This window comes from Panicum hallii, chromosome 5 (genome assembly GCF_002211085.1).
Source record: "Panicum hallii strain FIL2 chromosome 5, PHallii_v3.1, whole genome shotgun sequence".
Lineage (NCBI taxonomy): Eukaryota > Viridiplantae > Streptophyta > Magnoliopsida > Poales > Poaceae > Panicum > Panicum hallii.
Window position 1 is genome coordinate 40,046,741 of NC_038046.1, and position 23,226 is coordinate 40,069,966.

At 45.0% G+C, this 23,226-nt stretch overlaps 1 protein-coding gene across 1 annotated transcript; it reads right to left on the reverse strand.

The window, feature by feature from the left end:
* Positions 1-11,374: 11,374 nt before the first annotated feature.
* LOC112894798 (protein LOW PSII ACCUMULATION 1, chloroplastic) lies at positions 11,375-16,109 on the reverse strand. Its single transcript, XM_025962612.1, has 10 exons — positions 15,780-16,109; positions 15,082-15,185; positions 14,632-14,767; positions 14,266-14,497; positions 13,907-14,064; positions 13,607-13,792; positions 13,378-13,478; positions 12,780-12,876; positions 12,510-12,589; positions 11,375-11,597 (listed from the first exon to the last, which is right to left on the reverse strand). The coding sequence occupies exons 1-9, from the start codon at positions 16,044-16,046 to the stop codon at positions 12,515-12,517; spliced, it is 1,356 nt and encodes a 451-aa protein (XP_025818397.1). The 5' UTR covers positions 16,047-16,109; the 3' UTR covers positions 11,375-11,597; positions 12,510-12,514.
* Between the last annotated feature and the right edge of the window lie 7,117 nt (positions 16,110-23,226).

The window sequence follows — 23,226 nt, forward strand, 5'->3', positions numbered from 1 at the left end:
GTCAATCCCCGGATCAGATGAGGAAGACCTAAAACACATAACCGACGTCGATGGCATCCGTCTGCGAGCGGTAGAAGCAATCCAGAAAGCTCTGGGATTGTTGTGAGACATTCAACCATGCATCGGCTTTAAACACTTGATACTTTCGTGCCCTGCATGGTAGATTCGATACTTCGGTGTGACATGCCCATCGTGGAGAGGAACAAAGTACTGGGTGTAAATATTTTTGCTCTAAAGGTGATACTTATAGTATCGGCTATTTCTTAGTCAATGCTTTATTGCTTACATCAGCTTTTATCCTTTCACATATTCTTGACGAAAATCAAACTCTATACTCTTTCATCCGTTTAATCTGGCCAAATCGAACCAACAAACTTGGGACTTACCCTAGGCAATATCAAACTAGGCTGACGATTTCCTTCTTCTAATTCATCGACTGATATTACTTTGTGTCCTTTCTGGCCTTCTCCACTGCATTCAATATTCATCAAAATAGGCTATCCGAGCCGATTGCTTGGATTGGCTTCAGTCCTAAATTAGACATCTGCAAGAACTCTCCTTCACATGCTTTTCCTGATAGGCACTCTATTCCATCGATCTACCAAGCTGATGCATCGGTTGTAGCAACAGTGAAAGTTGTATCGGCCGATACCACTTCGACGTCATTGTCTTGCTATTGAATGAGACATTGGTGCATGGTGGAAGGGACGCATCAGTTCGCATGAATCCAATCACGTCCAAAGAGCAAGCTGTAAGACCCTTTCCCATCAATAACAAAGAAAGTAGTGGGTAAAGTCTTACTGCTGATGGTGTGCTCTGTGTTAAGAACCCCTCTGGCTTGCGAGGAATTCCTGCTGAAGTCCTTGAGCATCATATCTGTTTTGATTAAATCCTCTTGAGTCTTCCCAAGCTTCCGATATGTGGTGTACGGCATGAGGTGGACCGCAGCGCCCCCATCTACCAGCATCTTGGTCATCGGCTTTCTATCAACAAAGCCCTTCAGGTACAAAGCTTTGAGATGCTGATGCTTCTCCCCCTCTGCCTTGTCGAACCGTGCTTGCTGAGGGTGCAGGACCAAGTGTGCAGAGTCTTCCTCATCTTCTTCATCTGGCTAGCTCCGATATTCCGCAGGCAAGAAGAAGACCATATTTATATTGGTTGATGTTCTGGGTTGATCGGCCTTTTTCTTAGGGCACCAGATTTTGGTGGCCTCAGCTTCTATTTCAAGCTACTCCTTCTGCCTTAGGCGCTGTACCCTTCTCTTTTGTGATCTGGTCAAACCTCTCGGACACCATTGTGAGTCAGATTCTGGAATCAACTCGCGGCGGTTTGCAAGTTCATCCAATCCTTCGGTGCGGCCTTGCTTGGCCGATTGCTCTTGTGGGAATCTTAACCTTTCATGCACCAAAACTCTTTGGGTGCCGATCACGACGATCATAATCTTCTGACCGCCTGTGGTGCATCGGCCTTTCTCCCTCCCGAGATTAGTATTCAATCCGATCATGAACAGAGTGATGTTGCCTTTTATAGTCATGACAATCTCCTTGACGCCCATTACATTCTAGGAATCTCGGACCGAGGGCAGCCTCAAGCCTTCGTTCCAGCAATAAGCGATGAAAGGGCAGCGCCAGTCCGACTCCTGATCGTGTTGTTCTGCTTCACAGCGCCTCTGGTCCTTCTCCTGCTGACACCTATACTTGATCAATAACATCTGTGCGTAACTCTCGAACTGCGTGCAGCTCCAGAAATTCACCTTGCTTCATGCCAATAGGTGTGATGATCACCACCCTCGGCTTCATCAGCCAATACCTGGACCCCAGGGGTCAACCGATCCGGATTCTCCTGCCCTTTCTAACATCAGCACTTTGGTCTTCCCCCCAAGCTCCACTATGTTGACATTTGCTGCATGGAAGAGATGTTGATTGATCTTCATTGGCTTCTTATTTTCCTCCAGCTGGATTCTACCTTGCTCAATAGCCGACTGGATCTGCTAGCGAAAGACTTTGCAATCATTCATACTGTGAGAGATGTAATTATGCCACTTGCAGTACTTCGTGTTCTTCAACTCATCAGCCGATGGGATATTATGATTCGTGGAAAGCCGAATTTGCTTCTCCCTTAGCAGGAAATCAAATATCTAATCAGCTTTATTAACGTCAAAGCTATACTTTTCCATACTGGCCTTTCCCCATGGACATGACACCAGCTTTTTGTTCCTGTCCTGGCCCATTCATCCAAGCCGACTTCATTGTCCTCCTCAGAATCCGACTCCAGAGAGCCCACACAAGACACCTTCTTCTGGTATCAGCCGCCCCTGGAATCTTGATAGCGGCTTTCATTAGCCGATACCCTCTGGATGATGTGTCCGAGGCTCTCGAATTCTTGGGCAGATTATCTTTCCTTGATAGCCAGCAGTAACCCCTGAAAAGCTAGTTCTGCCAACTGCCCATCAGTCAAGTTCAAGCTGAAGCATCGGCTCCTTACATCACGGAACCTTTGGATTTACTCTAGGACCGATTCATTATTCTTTGTCTGACAGCGATCAAATTTGTTAGGCGCATCTCATAAGGGCCGACAAAGGAGTATTTATGAAACAATTTCTCTAAATTGGCCCAACTACGGATAGAGTTAGCAGGCAGAGACGCAAACCATGTAAAGGCCAATCCAGACAAGGAAAGTGGGAACAACCAAACCCTTAAGGCATCTTTTGTGGCAGCCTCTCCACATTGTGTCAAGAATCGGCTAATATGCTCAATAGTGAATATGTTGTCTTGGCCGGAGAACTTGGAGAAGTCCGGCAACCTCTACTGATTTGGTAGGGGCAAACGATCGGTTGCCTCAGGGTAAGGATGCCGATACATGTACGCCTGATCTTTGGGCTTCAAGCCGAAGTGATTTTGGATCACATCAGCTATCTTGCTGGTCCATTCTTCGTTCTGTGTTGCAGGCTAAAGAACTGGTGATGCTGGGATTAGTATCGACATCTAGGCAGTCCCGAGTGGCTGACCCTGATATTCCCTGTAGTTTGATGCCATGTGATACCCCGGGGGAGGCCCTCCACCGGCTTGATAACACGTAGGCCGAAAGTACGATTCATAGAACTGCATGTTGGCATGGGGCTTTGTCTCATCCCTAAACTGCTGACTAGTTGAAGTTTGTTGTTGCTGATACCCTTGTCTGTGTTGCATCGGCATCTGCTAGTGATGCCCACCCCCCCCCGCATGAGAGACATCGAATTCTCCAGTGGTGGTGGAGGAGGTTGACGAGGGCTTCCACTCATCGGATGAGGAGTGGTGTGTGGTGGCCCACTCGCCAGCTGCTGTGGTGTAGGAATAGGAGGCGGCATCCCGTGGAGCACCATCTCTTCCTTAGGGTTCTTGCCTTTATCGGCAGCCGAAGAGCGCACTTGGAAGTACGCAAGGCCGGATCGCTGCTCCGGACGCCCATTGGCCACTTGCTGGATCAGGTTCGCCAGCGTGTTGACTAGAACTCCAGATTGGTTGATCAACGCGTGATGTACTGCTGTGTCAACCGTATCTTGAAAGCTTGCCACTCTTGAAGTTCCAGCCGACTGTTCTGCCTGAAGCACTGTGACGGACGGAGTCGGCAATTGATTCTTCTGGATCACCTTGCCCCTAGTCTTACTGAATGAATCCAAGCAGAGCTTGGTGAATGCATCTATGTTGGCCTCGATCAGCTTCCTTTGCTCCTCATCAAGATCCTCCAAGGTAACCCCGATGATGTCTTCTGGGTCGTGGTCTTCTGGCATGGTGAAGAAGTTGTAGTCGTGTCCCACTGGGCATGCCAAAAATCATGTTGCCGTAAAAATTGGACGGTGAATCTTGTGAAGCACGACACGCTAAGGCCTGGGAGCTCTACTTATCTCCAGTGCAGGTCCTGCAAATCGGGTTCAGAATGTGCCAGTCAATTTTATCTACAATTGACAAGGGAAAAGGAAATTTAATCGGTAAAACAACAGGGAAAGCATCAGCTGGAGTTCCGAATAGTTCCAAGGAGCGTATCGGCTAGTACGTCCGATATATATAGCCACGCATCGGCTAGTACGTCCGATACATATAGCCACGCATCGGCTAGTACGTCCGATACATATAGCCACGCATCGGCATTAAAGCCGATTCTATGATGAAGCAAGATTAAGAAATAAAAACCTCATAATTAAATACACACATTTAATTAGACTAAATCTATCGTTACCATTAGTCGGATCGGACTTAACCGAGATAGCGCTAACAGCTAGGTGACAAACTGCCTGATGCATTGAATTATACTGGGATTTATTCTTAGCGTTAAGCTCTTGATCGGCTATGAGGCCAATTGAAACCACGAAGCTATCTCGATCATGTGATCATTGACTGACAAACAGATCTGTCCGGTAGGGCTTGACCTAGCATCATTGCTCTCGATCGGACTTAATCGAGACAGCTTAAGATAATGATGATAGATCGAACGATTCAGCCGATATGATCATCGCAACGAAATCCAAGATCGTGGACAACTTGTTGATAGTAGCGATGATTGAAGGATAGATCGGCTATTAAATCTCTGCAAGTAAAGCCGATAATTCAATATTACCACTACATAAATTGTGAAATTTATTAAGAACTAGCAAGAGATCAAACGATGCAGCCTTACAAGAACTTGATAGAAATTGATAACTTGTAGATTAAACTAGACGAAACTACAGCGATGCGCCGGTAGCTAAAGCCTAGAATCTGATAAATGGGAACTTACCAACAAGCTGGAGATCGATCCTACTCCTAGGGTTTTGGCGAAGTGCCGAGAAAAGTTATATTGAATGGTGATTGTTTTTTACAAAACTCTAACTGCTATTATTTATATCCTAATACTAAAACTCCTAACTTAATAAGACTGGACAAACTTGAGCCAAAAAAATAATATAAACTACCATATTTACAAGATATTTCAGAAGAAAACCGGACCTCCATAAGATCCTTTGCTGACATCATCTACCAGTCCAATTCGAACGTCCTCTAACCGCTTCTTGACCAATACCACGTCACCTTTGACCGCAGCTTCTGATGATTTTTTTCTAGTTCACCTGCACCTTCAATAGAATGGGCCATCGGACTTTCTGAAATCCTCCATCGGTTCTAGTCTCGCTTACCAAATTTGTACTTGTGAAATTTTGGCGTCAATAGATACCAAATAGAGGGATTAAATATGAGCTAACTATAAAACTAATTGCATAAACCGGTGTTAATTCACAAGATGAATCTATTTAGCCTAATTAATCTATCGTTAGCACATGTTTACTGTAGCACAACAGGATCAAATTATGGAGTAATTAATTTAATAGATTTATCTCACCAATTAGTCTCTATGATTTTATAATTATACTATATTTAATACTTCTAGTTGGTGTCAAACAACCAATATGATGGAACTGTAGTTTAGTCTGGAGAACCAAACAGGGCCTAATACTTCTTTTTGCCCCTTCAATCTGTGGGTCATTGACCAATGACGAGTCTACTTAATTACGTAGTCAATAAGTTGCGCCAAACTTTGATCATGCGCTCATATACGTCTCCAGCTTAGTGCAAATATATACAGTCCGGCCGGGAAGCAGCGCTGGGTCTAGCTAGCTCGTCGGATGGGATGCACACGGCGAATGCAGTACCTCCACGCGGCTCGGAGCTGGGGAGACCCTCCTCTTTCTCATGCTTGTAATTAACAGTACGTGCATGCGCGTCGATCAGTTGCTTGTGCAGTCTCGGACGGAGTCTTGTTTGCAGTCGCCAGTCGGTACTGATGGTGATAACTGGCAGCATGAAAAGGTTGGTGCGACGATATATGGAGAGGCGGCGGCCGGCCAACGACGCAGGAGTCAGGACGACGACGGAGGTCAGCTATGCCTATCCGATCCGTGTGGCCACAGCCGCCAGCCGCTGGGAAGCTGCTGCTGGGAGCTGCGTCTCTTTGCGCGTCGTCCGAGCCGGAACCCCCATCACCAGCACTAGTCAAAACCTAACGTCCTTTTCGACTTGGCCTGGCCCTGCCTCCGTCGTCGGCTTCGGTTGATCGGTTCGTTCGGTGCCCCAACCTTATTAGCTGTGTTCCACCATGCAAACGTACGTCCTCTTCAGCATTCGTTCAGCCTCCACGCAACTGCTCCGGACTACGATTACACACACATGTATATTAATATTAATTCTGCCATGAGAGGTGGAGACAAAGGAAGGAGAGGAAAAACCTGCCGCTGATCATCCATCGCTCGGTCGATGCAGAGCATCGCAACCTGCAGCGCGTTGTTAATTATATTCGTTAGGCCGCAATTCTTTTAATTATGCTGCTACCTGCTAGTGGCTCGATTGGTTCCAGCTGACCTCCACGCCCTGCACCATCAGCATCAGAACTGGCATCAGCAGCCGCCGCCGCCTGGACCGGACAACTGGGCATATCCCTTTCTTCAACTCGTAGACGGCCCGGATCGAGAGTCCATGTATATATGTCCCCGAGCAATGCGTGTTCATGAGCTCCTTTTTTTTCCAGTGCCACACACACGCATCCTCTATCATCAGCTACTGCCATTTCTATCTCTTATTATGGACCACGTGCTCTGGCAACGAACTCTTTTTTCTTTGAGCCTGGCAACGAGCTCTTATTGCCCTGTGAAACAGTAGAGTAAAACACAGAGTGTCCCCATCAAAAAAAGCTCGATTGGTTTCATCCGCGCCCAGCGAATCCGGTTCACGGCCGGCCTCTTTCCTGCGGCCACTTTGGCACGCGTTCCTTTCCCCGATTCCTCCTCCACCGTGCTCTGGCCTCCGATGATGATCCGATCAAGCCAGGTACAATCGAACACGCTCCATTTCCGGAAGCTGCATCGATCCCTTGGCCCATCCAATGCCCCAGACGAATCCGTATCGGCTGCGGCGCCAATTACATCATCGAATCAATCAATTTCTGAGCTCTGCTGCTACCAGACTCTGCCGCACTCTGCCATCGGACTCCTGTCAGCGACCTGCAGCCCATCTTATTGCCTCTGCATTTTCTTTCCCAAGTAAAATTGAGTGATGGGCCTGGACGGAGGCTTCCATACAGTGCCATTTCGTCTGCTTGCTCACTGCTGACGCAGCAAATTTAGTCCAGCGAAAATTTTCGCTTCTTTTTCGGATGCCACCATGCATTTCAGGCTAGAGAAAGATCGGATACAGATCCACAAGTCCACCGAAAGCGAACACAAAGCATATACATCTACAATGCACCGTCCGTATAGCGCCACATAGGCAAATTGATCCCACGTGTACAGCAGTTATGACGAGCCGCTGCACCTCGTGCTCCGAGAAAAAATTACCCCTGACAGCTGCTGGAGCAGATCCACTACGTGTGAGCCCATGAGCGAGGCCGGAACCAGCTACTTGTTTATTCAGGCATCCATTTGGAGCTGCTCTGCTTCAGTTTCGTTTCAAGATAACTGCTGGTGGAGAGTTAAAATGAGGATACAACTCTCTTTCTTTTTCTTTCTACTTAAATGGACTACCTAGAAGGCTAGAATAATGTATTACATGGGCGTGATTAAAAGATGAGTTACCATGCAACGCCATTTTAATGTGAGACGTGCATATTAAAAGAAATTTTTTATTTTTATGTTCATCTTGTTTATGCTTGATCTCATTTGTATCAAAGAATCAACACAACGATATACATAGATCGTATGTTTGATCATGGATACATACACGCATTAAAAATGTAACAAACAGTTAAATAGACAACCTTTGTACAAATTATCATTTTTACTGTCTGTGTGGACATACTTGCAATACTTGCAGATATCAGCCGTCTGAACGGCCGTAGATGCCCTCGTGAATGCAGAGTCCTCGTGAATGCAGACTACAACACTCTGCCATCGGACTGTTGTCAGCGACCTGCAGCCCAGTTTCTGACCTCCGGCATTTTCTTTATCGAGTGATGGGCCTGGACGGAGGAGGCTTACAGTGCCGTTTCGTCCTCTTGCTTATTGCTGACGAGATAATTGGGTCCAGCGTCTTTGTTTTTTCTTTTTCGCGGGGAGATGCCGGTTCCAGGCGAGAGCAGCAGCAGCAGCAGCAACTTAGTCTTTTGTTCAAACCAAGTTAGGGTAGGCTAAAAATAAAAACCAAAGAAAATAAGAATAAGAAACATAAAAAGAACACAAGACAAAGAAAGAGTTAGGGGTTAAATAAAAAGTAACAAAGGTCATAGTTCAGATACATTAATTGCTAATCTCCAAGCGCTCCTATCCATAGCTAATTCCTTAGCGATATTCCACTCTTTAAGGTCTCTCTTAACCGTCTCGTCCCAAGTTAGTCTAGGTCTACCTCTACCTCTCTTTACATTATCGCCCCGCTTTAAAACTCCACTACGCACCGGCGCCTCGGGAGGCCTCCGTTGTACATGTCCAAACCATCTCAACCGATGTTGAATCAACTTCTCCTCGATAGGTGCCACCTCGACCCTATCTCGAATCTCTTCGTTCCGGACTCTATCCCTTCTTGTATGCCCGCAAAACCAACGCAGCATACGCATCTCTGCTACACTCAGTTGCTGGACATGTCGCCTTTTTATAGGCCAACATTCAGCACCATATAGCATCGCCGGACGAATCGCCGTCCTATAGAACTTACTTTTTAACCTTTGTGGCACCCTCTTGTCACAGAGGACGCCAGAAACCTGCCGCCACTTCAACCAATCGGCTGAAATTCTATGCCTAACATCTTTATCAATGTCTCCATTTTTCTGAAGCATTGATCGTAGATACCGAAAAGTATCCTTCTTGGCCACCACTTGACCTTCGAGGCTAACGTCCCCATCCTCATGCCTAGTCGGGTTAAAGTCGCACATCATATACTCGGTCTTGATCCTACTCAGTCTGAACCCTCTCGACTCTAACGTGTGTCTCTGCAGCTCTAACTTCATATTAACCCCTGCCCTACTCTTGTCAACTAGCACCACATCATCAGCAAAGAGCATACACCAAGGGATATCACCCTGTATGTCCCTTGTGACCTCATCCATCACCAAAGCAAATAGATAAGAGCTCAATGCTGACCCCCTGATGTAGTCCTATTTTAATTGGAAAGTCACTAGTATCGCTATCACATATTCGAACACAAGTCATCGCATCCTTATACATATCCTTGATGAGGGTAATATACTTAGTTGGGACTTTATATTTTTCCAAGGCCCACCACATGACGTCTCTCGGTACTTTGTCATAAGCCGTCTCTAGGTCAATAAAGACCATGTGTAAGTCCTTCTTCTCCTCTCTATATCTCCCCATCAACTGTCGTACTAAGAAAATCGCCTCCATGGTCGACCTCCCAGGCATGAACCCAAACTGGTTTTGGGTCACCCTTGTCAATCTTCTTAGGCGATGCTCGATAACCCTCTCCCAAAGCTTCATCGTATGGCTCATCAGCTTAATCCCCCGGTCCCCCGGTAGTTAGTACAACTTTGAACATCTCCCTTGTTCTTGAAGATCGGTACTAATATACTTCTCCTCCATTCCTCCGGCATCTTGTTTGACCGAAAAATTAGGTTAAAAAGCTTAGTTAACCATACTACCGCCCTCTCGCCCAGGCATCTCCACACCTCAATGGGGATGCCATCAGGACCCATCGCTTTACCTCCCTTCATCCTCTTCAAAGCCTCCCCGATCTCTACCTCCTGAATCCTCCTCACAAAGCGTCTGTTGGTATCATCAAATGAGTCATCCAACTCAAAGGTAGGACTCTCATTTTCCCCATTAAACAACTTATCGAAGTATTCTCGCCATCTGTCCTTGATCTCCTCATCCTTCACCAGAAATCGATCTGTCCCATCCTTGATGCATTTGATTTGGTTTATGTCCCTTGTCTTCCTCTCGCGGGTCCTACCAATCCTATAAATGTCCTTCTCTCCTTCCTTCGTACCTATCCGTTGATAAAGGTCATCAAAAGTCTGACCTTTCGCTACACTTACAGCTCGCTTTGCAGACCTCTTCGCTAATCTATAGCCCTCGATGTTGGTTGCGCTCTTGTCAAGGTGAAGACGTTTAAAACACTCCTTCTTCTCCTTAAGAGCCCTTTACACCTCGTTATTCCACCACCAAGTCTCTTTTCACTTCCTGCTTGCCTCCCCTACTCACACCAAACACTTCTGAGGCCACCTTCCGAACACATATCCCCATCTTTAGCCACATATCATCTACATCTGCTCCTTCTTTCTAAGGCCCCTCGCCTAGCATCCTCTCCTTAAATGTTTGTGCCTCTTCCCCTCTAAGCTTCCACCACTTCGTTCTCGCAATCTTGGCACGTTTGTCCCGGTGAGCATGTACCCGAAAACGAAAATCCGCCACCACAAGCTTGTGTTGGGGGACAACACACTCCCCAGGTATCACCTTACAATCTAAGCAGGCACGTCTATCCACTCTCCTAGCAAGGATAAAGTCGATTTGGCTCGAGTATTGTCCACTATGGAAGGTCACTAGATGGGACTCTCTCTTTCTAAAGAGGGTATTCGCTAACAGCAGGTCGTAGGCCAACGCAAAATTCAAAACATCCTCCCTCTCGTTCCTACTATCATACCCGAAACCCCCGTGTACTCACTCATATCCTACATTAGTCGCACCCACATGGCCATTGAGGTCTCCTCCTATGAAGAGCTTCTCACTGATAGGCACGGTACCAACCATTCTATCAAGGTCTTCCTAAAACTGACTCTTAGAGCTCTCACTAAGACCTATCTGAGGGGTATAAGCACTTATCACATTCAGAACCAAATCTCCAATAACCAACCGCACTAAGATAATCCGGTCGTCTTGCACTAGGATAATTCAGTTCCAGACGAGAAGAGAGAGTGTAATTACAGGGACCACCTATACAAGTGTTTCGGAAGCCAATGCGGAGCCAAATTTTCACACCGATTCCTAAAGTCGTGTTCGCGCAGCGTTAAGTTCTCGCCAAGGAACATTGGAGTTTGGACACGGTGAAAATGAACCTTCTCAGAGATTTTGGGGGCAAAGGCCGTTAACACACGCAGAGAGTGAGTGAAAGAGGGTGTTAAATGTTTCCTTTCACGCATGGCTCCCTGCAATCTAGAAGTATTTGTTTCGAGACAACAGCAGAAGCCACAAAAGTGGTGTGCTCAGGACGGTTAAATTTGTCTTTAAATCAAATCTTGTGTGCAAGTTGTTCCGAATGAGTTTTATATTCTGTTTTTTCCTAATAACTGGTCATTTTACAAAAAATGATCATATTAAACGGCCTGCTTTGTGCAAAGGAATCGGATCACACGAATTCTTGAGCACCCATGCAAATGTGCTGCACGCGCACCGGCACATGGACCTCGCATAACGGACGCAGAGGCACACAAATTGGGCATCATGAGCAATCCGTGAATTTTATAATTTGGATAGATTGGATTGGTTCCTCTCTACTTAGATTAGTTGGTTTGTGAGAAGCGACCATCAGCACTGAAGTTCCAGGAACAGAATATATTCAACCCATTGGCGACCGCACCTCCGATCGGTTTACCATAAACCATATTCCTGTTTCTCTACCAATAAACTGTTTGTTACTGACAACGGAGGTTAAAACCTGAAAGGCGAAATCAAATACCTGTTAATTTGCGGAACATGTTATTATTGCAAAATCTTCAGAATAATATAACAAAGAAAAACACACATAAAAGCTTGACTTCTCTAACTATTCCAACAATTTACTTGGATTTACTAGTATATTACCTGCATTCTGTTCTAGGTTGCTAGAATGATGTCCACTCAATTGTCTATAAATGTTTCTTTTTTTAGGAACAATTCCTTTGCTTGAAAGCTGACATGATTGCCAAACTTCCACTGCTTAACCAAAGCACATATCGAGTATTTAAAATTTGATGGGTTAATATTCCAATTGAGTTTAGTTTGACAGATGTAGTTTGAGAAGTCATATAGCATACTCTGGATGTTACATTAGGAGTACATTTCAGAGTTGAGGAAGTTTATAGAAAGCATCAGTGGTCCTCAAGTCATGAAAACAGTAGTTTAATGGGCCATGGCGGTAGTTTCTAAACATGGCTTGAGTCATCTATATATTAAATTACTTCGCATCACCTTCGTACTGTTTTGATGGTCTTGTAATCAAAACCTGGGGTTGAAATTACCATGCCAACCACAGTGCTTTCCACTGTGAATTTTACTTGTTTATAGCATCTTTTAGGCTACTCACTTCTAACAGACATAGCTTCACATTCCATGAAACCTCAAGTAAAAGAATTCTTGTGTTGTTGATTTCTTCTATTGTTAATATTTCGGTTATTATTTCATCTATACACATAAAGACACTTCTTAAAGAGATCATTCCTCTATTTGGTGTCCACGAATGAAGCAAGAGCTTTGACAGGTCCAATTTTCACAACAAAGAAGAATTACACTGGTCCAGTTTTCACAGATAAGGGCATGAAGAATGAAATGGAGAAAAGAATAAATGGTCAAATTTCAGCTGTACACACACCTTTTTCACCGTTCAAGTTTGCTCATAAGATCTTCAAGTCGTGGCAGTTCTTGCAGTATGTCGTTCCAGTTTGGCATACCCTATAACAACAAATCACATGCGCATGGTCAGTTATTATTATTTTCTCTTATTAGGGTAGATTAGATTCAATGTTGTTTAATCCCTATTGGTGTAGTTAGATTATGGAATTCTATGCCTCTAGATGTATTACATAATCAAGTCAAATAACAGATTTGTTTGTAACAAAGTGAAAAAAATGGAAAAAATTACTATTCCAGATCTTCTGACACGGCCATCCAGACGAAGGATTATGTAGACATCTTCACCAGGAGTGACGCCTTCAGACTCTTCCTGGTCACGTATCCAACTGAACCATAAGCAAGTAGAGGTCAAACTGGGGGAAACCTCTAACACAACAAATTGATGCAACCAAATATACTAACAATAACAGAAAAGGAACAGGACAGAACTTTAAGTATTGCCGTAGCTGTCTTTAGAAATAGAAGTGATATAGAGATAGAAACTACTAAATTTAGTTAAACTAGCAAGTTATCATGAAATTTAGAAAAGCTAAGGTACCTTTTACAGTGAAAAACTCAACATGAGTTTCAAGTTTCAATGCTTATGGCATGTGATTTACAGGAAGATCAGAATCTTCTACTTGTAGGGTGGATCTTTAGTTTATATATTTGTCTAATAGTTTTTATTTTTTCCTGCTATGCCGTATATATACCTATTTATGTTGTGGTGCTATGTTAGAATTTAGAAACAAAAAAAAAAATCATGAAACACAGTCTAATTACTTTTTGCAGTTCAATGAACAGTCTAGGATGAAATGCATACATGTAAAAGGAGAAACTAAATGCACCTTTCCCATTGTTCAGGAGAGACAACATCTGCCTTAAACCGAACCTCAGCTTTCAAACGTGACTTTGCCGCAATAGATTCAGTACGCTTTTCAAAGTCACCCTGTCAAAAGAAAATTTGCAATAACCTATCAAAGAAAGGGGAAAAGCTTTTCGTACAATATACACAAACTAAAGAGGCAAGTGAAGTGAAGTTTTTAGTATTTAGCCAATATCCAAGGCTGGTCTAACCCCAACTGAAGGAGCTGATGCAGCAGCTCTTCTTGTACCAAAACCCCTTGGTTTGGTTTGGTCTTTCTGAGAAGCACCAAATATCACTGGAATTAGAAGAACACCTCGTTTGAGCAGTTCAGTCCGGTACCTCTCAGCTCTTTGTAGGGCCCGAGTAACAGATGCTTTCGAACCTGCCAATATAACCTGTAACACACCTCAAACAACAAGTCACTGAGTGAAAAATTTGGAAATAATGAAAAAAGTTATTACAGAAAATGTTTGGTGGACATGAAAGATGAAAAATAAAATTATACTAACTGGCCTAGTAATGTCCCGGAGTTGAACAAGCTCAATAATGCGATTGGTTGACAGGCGTACAGGTAATCTTGAAAGGGTTTCATTACGAGAAATTTGTGTGATTTGCTTCTCTTCTTTCTTGTTTTCCCAGAAGTACAAAGCCACAAGCACAACAATACCTGCAGTATACTGATTTAAAATTTTGATCATTTTAGTGTAATTAATAGTAAAAGAGATATAAAAAAGTTGTTATTCGTATTTTTGAAAAAGAAATTTGAAATAGTAAATAGATTAACAAAAGGACAAACGCTCAAGACTCTTCAACCTCAGAACACTGTTAACTATATGCAAGATATATCTTTTAGTGCACACCAATTTACCTCCAATATTGATGGCAGCATTCCCAGAAGTTTCCAGAAGATCAGGAGCACCATCACCTCCTTGAACTGCTAGTATAAGTCGGGGAATGGTAAAGAATGTTGAAATTCCAGCTGCTGCTGTTAAAGCTACATAGAAGAATCTTCGGACACCACGGAATGGTGCTTGTACTTCACTAATGAGTTTCAGGTCTCTTCGGAACCCAGAACCAATATCTTCTCCACCACGCAAAGCCTGAAATAAAATTAGAAGATCATATTACTGATATTAAACTGGTCAATGAATCAGACTTTAAGTCTTCAACTACAATCCAAAGATTACTTTCTTTATTGCCATGTAGTAATGCAGTAAAGATGGAAGTTACAAACCTCTTCTTGAAGTTCCTTAAATTCTGGTGATGCTCTGAATGGCGCCAAGTCTGGATCATTAAGTATGGTGCCAAATTTGAGATTGTAGTCCCGCAAAGCTGTCCTTAAACATTCTGCGGCCTTTTTGCTTTCTTCTCTGGTCCAAACAGATCCAGAAATTAAAATGACCAATAAAAAAATTATGAATATGTTTATGGTGGCACTATGAGAATCCAAATGAGGCATGCATTTATTCTACCAAAAATTCCTGAAGACCTTGATTTCTTGCTATTGTAGTTTTGTTTAACAATGGGTTCTAGTATTTTACTATTTTTTGCCACGTACATACATTAATGCGAAGCATTACTACACATGATATCACTGATTCATAGATGAAAATTCTGATGAGTAGCCTAAACAAGCATGGTGCAAGAGTGCAAACGTCCAGTGGACCCAGGAAAGTATCCTCACCTATATGCATGGCAGCATGCCTTGTTATACAAGGCTGCCTGGGCTTCAATAGGTGTTGGATTCAGCTCCAAGGCATTCTCAAATTGCTCAAGAGCATCCCTCACCTATACAGGTGCAAATAAAATGACAACAGAATGCAGGTATGAATCATATGATTACAACGTCTCTCCAACAAAATGATAAAAAGTGAATCTACAGAAGAGTTTGCTCAAACATGCAGTCTCTTGAGTGAGCCCATCTCAGAAATGTACTATGGAATTGTAAACAAACCTAGGCAGTATAACAGCAACATTACTGGCATTTATCTTTACCAGATTGCTGATTCTTTTTTTAGCAGAGTACTAATTCCAGTTTCATGCCAGCCTAACACCAAGGCACTGATTACTGATAGCTTTCAAGTTGGAGACTACCATAATCTGGCCAAACATTTTATCCTAAGGCAATTGATCAAACAACCAATGATCACTAACTTTCTTGCTTAAAAACACCTCCATTACTTCCGCTATTTCCTTCAAGATACGTGGTAAAACAATTGTTCGATGAGATAAAGCAGGCACTCCTATTTAAGCACTCAGAATTGATAAACCCAGCTAAAATCAGTCCCAAACTCAATTAAGCTTGACATAATTAGAATGTTTCAATCCAATGTTTAGAGTCGCGTGTCACTCGAAAACAGCAACAAGGCGCCTCGGGGTTACCCTGCCCTTGGAGAAAAGCTCGAGGCCGAGGTTGACGCAGGATTCCGCGGTAGGCACCGGAACCGCCTCGGCCACCGCCTCCTTCTCCGGCGTCGGTGGCGAAGACGGGGACGACGAGGCGTTGGAGACGAGTACGCTGCGGCCACGGCGGCGAAAGGTAAGGGTGGAAAGGAAGGGCAGGACTTGAAGGGTTGTGCTGGGGATTGGGCCGCTGCCGCCGGAGAGGAGGGTGGTATGGGGCCTGAGAGCTGCGGCCGCGGCTGCCATTGCGGGGAGAGAGAAGCTGAGGTGAGGTGGTCGTTTTTCCTGTTATCCTGAAGGAAAGCCTTTTTTCGTTTCTGAAGGAAGCCTTTTTTTTTCCCTCTCTCCTTTTTTTTCTCCGTATCTGTCTAATGGGTAATTTGTTCGTCAATGGGGAAAAAAAAGGAAAGTTCAGTGCGTCGCTCCGAGCCACTGGATTCTAATCCAATGGCTTAAAGTTTATCTTCGACCTGAAGAGGATCTGTTCTGCTCAGTGTTCGAAATTCATGTTTTCTATTGTGCCGCGTCTCTCCTACCCATCCGCCTGCCTCTCATTGGTGCCATTTGGTGTTTCGATCTGCTTTACATCGCCTTGATACCGATAATAGTGATGCTACCAGTACCACGTTCATTACTGGAGCCTTTGCCATGAACCCTGCATCGTCCGTTCAGTTTTCTTCACTTGGAAAAACTTGCACTGGATTGACGATGGCATCTACGGACTGCGGATATCGCTCCCTCTTGGAGAGCCTGTGCTGAAGAGCCCCCCTTCCCATACTCAGCAGTTAAGTTGTCACAGCACAACAACAATTAGGTATATGCAGATGCACTGTTAGGATGGTGGTGTTTTGTGTAGTGTTGGTGTCGTTGTCAGTATTTTAAGTCACAGTTTTTGTTATTAGGACGGATTCTTTTTTTTTCATATTATTTGTTTCTCATTCTCTATTACTCCATCCGTCCTAAATTAGTTGTTTTAGCTTTAGTATTTACTATCTCTATTACTCCCTCCGTCCTAAATTATTAATTATTTTAGTTTTTCTAGATGCATAATATTTGCTATGTACCTAATTTATATCTATGTACAGGCGTATAGCAAAATCTATGTATCCAGAAACGTAAAATGACCAATAATTTAGGACGGAGAGAGTATTACATAGCGTTAAACTTCTGCAGTTATGTGCAGATGCGCTGTAAGGATGGTGGTGTTTGTATAATGCTGATGTCGGTGTCAGCATTTTATGTCATAGTTTTTGTTGTTAATCCTGTTATTTTTATTACTATTATTACATAGTTTTAAACTCCTGAATAGAAAAAATCCATGTGTCTACCTTTACCTTCAGTAGGTAGCTGCGGAATTTTCACCATCGGATCCCCTCCTACCATTGAACACCATGCTAATCACTCTTTGTTTCCATGCTGCCAGCCCTTTCCATTGGCAATCTTTACTGGCCACATGGCAATCCTGCGGGCCATTTCTGTTTATCCATTAATGCTAATTAATATAAAAGGAAGAAGTATTTGGTATCGAGCCATTAAACAACTAAATGGAATAACAAACATACAATTTGTGTAATAGAACACGAACGTTATCTATTATTATTATTATATATATTATATATCTTAGAAAGAACTAAATCTTTTTTTAAGATTACGGCGGGCAAGAAGCCAACCTGAATTTGTCATTAACAAATATGACAAACCATAGATTATAAAGCAGAGAGGTACAACTTAACATAAAAAACAGCAACATGAAAACACAATTTGTACAATTCAAAAGACAATACATGTTATGGGCTAAAGGACGACCATCCATCGCTGAAAAGAGTAGCCACCGAACAACATGCTCGCCAAGCAAACCATGACCATTACATATATTACATATCCGCATCACCCCTTGTAGCTAAGCCGCTCCACTGTCACCCTCCGTCTGAAGGACCAACCAATAAAGTGGGGACTAAGGGTTGTAGCCCACCGGACACGACCATCTCCCTTGAAGCTGGGGGCAGCACCATTTGTAGTACATCCAAGCTCCACTTACTATTATCCAAAGGGGGGAAACCTCGAAGGGAATAACAGAAGAGGTGGATAGAAACAGCACCCGGCATTTAATTTAATGATGCCACCAACAAGGAGAGAGCCGACGGAGTAGAGGCGCCGGAGAAGAACACTCGCCCAACCACGATAATAGCCACCGACCAATAGCAAGCAGGTCTATAAAAGTGTACAAGCACAGAAGAAGGCAAGAGGCTCCAGAGAAAAGCACCATTGGGTGAACTCAGCAAGAGCCATAACTTGTGTGAAGGTGAAACACCTCCTCGTGCACCTAGCGCGATGCTTTCGCTGCACATCAGCCAACAATGGCACTAGCGCCGAGTGGATGTGAAACTCCTCCCCGCGCACCGAGCGTGACACTTTCGCTACTCGGCCAAAGCTCAACATGCCTAGCTCAAGCCGAGAAGAGCAGAGACGAAGTGGCGTTCCCCGCTGCCACTAGGGACACGCCCAAGCTGCCACCAAGTCATCCGCTGCAAGGGTTCCGGCGGAGCAAAGACGAGACCCTGCACCACCACGAACCGCAACGGCCAAAGCACACACCACCCAGCACCACCATGAAGGAGAAATGGAAAGGCTGGCTGCCGCCGCCGTCCCTGCAAGTGGTAGATCAGGACCCTCGGAGGCCGGAACTGACCATAGAGGACCGCACGAAAGGGAGGGTCGCCGCACGTCGGTGGTGATCGGAGCAGGGCGTCAGGAGGGCTCTGCACGGCAGTGGCGGCGCCCCTCCCATCGCCCCCACCGCGGAGACGCCCGCTCTGACTGCGGGGAGGCCAGGGCGAGCCACCATGGCCAAACCAGGGCCTGGTGCATACCACCAAGCGCCGCCGCAGCCCACCGCGCAAGATCCGTCAGCGCGAGGGCACTGGAAAGCCAAGACGCAGATGACCTCCCCTCGGCAGATCTAGGAGGGAGCAGCCCGGGCGGCATGAGATGCGGCCCAGAAGAGGCCGGATCTGGGCGCTGCCAAGCTCCATGGACGGAAGCAGCTCCGGGCGGAGATCGGTGAGATTTCGAGGATGGGAGTCGATGAGGAAGATGGTGTGGAGGAGAGACCCTGTCATCGTTGGCACCCGCACAGACTTCTGGCGTGGTGCTCTAGCGGCAGCGAGGGGCAGGGAAGGGGTCGGGGAGGCTGGAGGCCGCGGCGACACGTTTTCACCTGAGTCATCCCTTGGGGGCGATGCGGGGCCGAGTGAGCGGCTCCATTCCTTGTGACCGTCAACTAAATCCTTATTATTGCATATTTTTAAAACTTTTAAGTTGCATCTGAAATCATTTGCATTGGTTGGGATCATGGTGTTCAAAGTGCAAACTTTACAATTCTAAGCAAACAAACTGAACACTCAGCAGAAGGAAACTATTTAGTGCGGGTATTTACATCTTTGACTAATTTTTCCAGTAGATAAATTGTTTGTCTACTTGACACACATATGGTGACTGACTCTGTCAATCTCAAGATGTGTTTGGTCCAGTCTCTCAGAGAAGTTGATATTCATAGGTTATGGGTGGATTTACATGGGTGCAATATACGTGTGTACAATGAACATGGTCTATATTTGTACTGTGTTTAAAAAAATTCTAAATACATCTAAAATTTCTCATTCTTAGCAAACTTCACTTCAAATCCTACAAAAGATCAAGTAGAAAAATGGTTAGTTTGGGCTTCAGCCACGCAAGAACTTGCTAGGCAATGCCCATGTCTACGAAGTAACCTTACGTGCCAGCCCAAAACCTCAACCTTGGCTTCAGCGCAACCAGGGACATAATCATAAAACAATTAAACGAAAACCCTAGCGCCGCATATAACTTCTCGTTGTGGTCCCTTCCCTAATGCCTGCAGTGTGAAAATAGACAGACTATTCAGGCTGTATTAGGGGAAAGCAAGTGAATTGCTCATCTTTTAATTAATATAAAGAAACTTGCAGTTAAAAACTTTTGCCAGAAGGCCCTACTTAGCGGAACACTTTTCCCTATCAAATTATCATTTGTGTTAGAAGACATGCATTCATAAACAAAAGGTCCCAGCTGAGTATTTTAAAAAAGTGCCTATATTGAGGTGTTTGTGTTGATCTCAAGTCAAACAGAATATTCATGATTCATATAATCATCCGTCAGATACCCTTCGAAGGTTACTTCAGAGCCAATAAAAGATTTCCGGGGCCACAGCAATCTTATCCGTGTAACTTCAAATGTATAGGGTCTGTATCCCTATGGATAAGCACATGAGTGATTAGGTTACAAGCCTGATGACTGGGTTTCATAGCTGGCTGTAGTGATGAGACCATAAATGCTTATATATTTAGACATTCAGTTGGATCATCCCAATTGGATTTTAAACGCCTACTCCTGTTAATGCTACAATAAATCTAACAAGATCTATGACTTTGGAAATATTGTGTAGAGAAACTCGTAGATGGTTATCTCTTTTTAAGACTGGATGATAAAGACATATCTGACAGTCAATTGTTCATTGTGGAGAAAGCAACATGCTCCATTTTTATTTGTGGCTGTTATAATCCTACAGAGAAGTAGTAGGCTTCAGGTAACTTCTAAGGGCTAGTTTGGAAGCGAAGGGAAGAACCAAGAGAAGGGAAGGAAACTTATCTTCCTTTTTGATTTAAAGAGTGAATGGAACTCTGCCTATTTCATTAAGTTTGGGAAATAAACACAATGCAGGGTCCTTTAGAAATAAATTGCTGATTACGAACTAACAGCCACTGAATAGAGGAAAGTGAAACAACGGTAGGAGCAAAGTTACCTGTTTTGGTTCAGCGTATCGAAGAGGCGACGACTCCATCATAAATCAATTCATTTTATTCTCCCTGCATGTTATGACTGATCCTCGAGCTGCTCATGCCTCTTGGTCAACTGTGCATGTTGCCATTCCACAGAGCACCTCGGGGGCGGTCCTCTTAAGCAACTCCAACAGTTTAGGTAAATCTATTTGGCTGGATAAAATTTGGAAAAACTCTAGAAAAAATCTCATCCAACAGCCTCTGCTTCTTCCTCTCCTCACTATCCCGCTCGACATCTTCCCCCCTCCACTCGCCTTTTTTCCCGAACGCCCTCTCCTCGCCATACCTGTCCTTCCGCACGCGCCCATTTCCACGCCATTTTCCGGTCTCGCGCACCGTCGCGACCCTACATTCCCTCCTGTTCGCGAGTCCTCGCGTCCTCGCTTACCCTACCCCTACCGCTCCCACTAGCCCTCGCGCCGGTGCCATCACTGCGGCCAACACGCCCCAAGGAGGCGGCGGCGCATGGCGGCGCAGCGTGGGGCAGCTTGCGGCGGGCGGCAGCGTGGCGGCGGTGGCAGCGTCCAAAACGAGCGTGGAAACTCGCAGAACATGCAAGAACGATGAGAGCAGGAGCATCCGTGCATCACCTAGGTTCGATTTGAGCCGCTGGATGAAGAAAACGGTGGCCGGAGCTAGGAGTTCGACGGTGAGGTGGAGGTCGGGCGGTACTGGAGGCCGGCGGCTGGGAAACCTTCGATTCCCGGTGAGGTGGGGGTCGGGGCTGGTGTTGGAGGGGTTGGAGAGGAAGCTAGGGAGGTGAGTGAACCTGGGGTGTGAGGGATTTGAAATCCATGGAGGGAATCGAGCGGATTTGGCCGGCGATAGTGAGTTGCTGGAGCTCTGTTACCGTCGCGCGTGTCCGAGCGTTGACCCTCCAGGCGTTACGTCGCGGCGTAGGATAGGCTGCAGGCACCAGGTCAACCTCGCGGTGGCGTCCAAGCGATGGCGTGGCAGCTCCGGACGGAACAAGCGAAAAAAGAACAATCACCGGGATACCGACGTGGACTTATTTGAATATAGAGAGTTAAGATTTGGAGAGTGTTTTGATACCCTCTCTTTAACAAGTTTTCTAACTTTTTTTAAGTCCTTAGAAACTCTAAATTTAACTCCAATTCAGAAGGATATCATCAGATCGCACTGCAGGGGAAACCCCATCGGAGCACAAAAATTTGCATCCGTGGAGTGATGTCGCCATATGGTTGGGAAGTAGAAGTGCGACGCGCGACGCCGTTCATCTGGGAATTTTGCATTGGCATAATGGCATTCCATGATTGTTAACCATCTTCAGGGAAAGGGAGATCTCGATATAGCAAGCAATCGGGATCGCAGTGGAGAGGAACAGAGAAGGAGGCGGCAGATGACTATGAGGAGAGGTGCTAGATCCGAAGCTTGGGGAGAGACTTGAGCACATCTGGGGGAGGAGCAGATTGGTTGGGCAGTGTGGGGTGATTCAAGTGCCGAGAATTCATGTGGATCCTCGTGCTGACATTTCCGCACCCTCTGATTGTGCGACGGTGAAGAAGTGGTCGACTCACGGGGGAGACACAAGATCCTTTGCGCAGGTTCTCCGCTCACAGCCACGGACCGAGATGGAGCACAATGGAGGGTTCCATGGGAGGCAGGATTTGGGGGGCAGACAGGGTGGAAGGTTTTGCCAAACTTGCATTGGGCGTAGAGGTAGTTTTTGTGGAGGTTGCTTCCAGAGACACAAATGGAACTACAGGGAAAGGGAGAACCGGTACAATTAGAATAATGGAGAACAATTCAACCTCAGGAACAACTTGAATTAGGGGCATGCTGATAAGAAAACACAGGAAGAAGCTGGGACAGAGTCGATTCCTGAGGACACTGCAATCTGATAACATGAAGGAAAGTAATGAGGTAGATGCGGCTGAAACTTCCAACAAGAGCTCCCCAATTGAAAAAACTGAAGCCAGCAAGAAGAATGAGGAAAAGCCTAATAGCTCAAGAGGATGTGCAAGATGTGGACGTTTTGGTCACAAATCAGAAGAGTGTTTCAAGCCAATTACCTGCTCTAGATGTGGGAAGGAAGGGCATGTGCCTAGAGCCTGCTCTGAACCTATGCCTTGGGATCACCTAGCTCCTTTTTGTGGGTTTGTAGCCCCCAGGACACCGGTTTTACTTCATCCAGAGTGCTGGTTCTGATGAAGGGATTAAGGACATGGCTAATTGTGCCTTGATTACTATAGTCAGAGGTGAAGTTTCTGCTAAACAGTTGGACACATTCCACGTGGAGATGGTTTGCAAAAAGAATTGCTGACAACATTTCAACTAAGGTTTCCTACAGCAAGAAAAGTAGAGGAATTATCCTTCTTCACTGGTATGCAATTGAGAATAATGCCAGATGTCTTTATCAAAGTGGAAAAGTGGAACTCCAACTCAGGAGCTAAAGTTGCAATGAGCACTGCCTGGTTCAGAATCAGCGGTATCCCATTTGAAAAAAGATCGGAGCAAAATGTTTTTCATATTCATATAGCCTCCCTGGTGGGGTTACCCCCGGAAGTGGACAAAAGCTGTCTCAAGAAGTTTGATTATGTGAGAGTTAAGAT

Excerpts from the sequence above, each read along its gene's own strand:
- LOC112894798 (XM_025962612.1), bottom strand. The coding sequence starts at position 16,046 with ATGGCAGCCGCGGCCGCAGCTCTCAGGCCCCATACCACCCTCCTCTCC. Across the intron at positions 15,186-15,779 it reads AGCTTTTCTCCAAGGGCAGG|GTGAGGGATGCTCTTGAGCA; the intron begins GTAACCCCGAGG and ends GCACCTGTATAG. Across the intron at positions 13,793-13,906 it reads TCCGGGACATTACTAGGCCA|GTTATATTGGCAGGTTCGAA; the intron begins GTTAGTATAATT and ends GGTGTGTTACAG.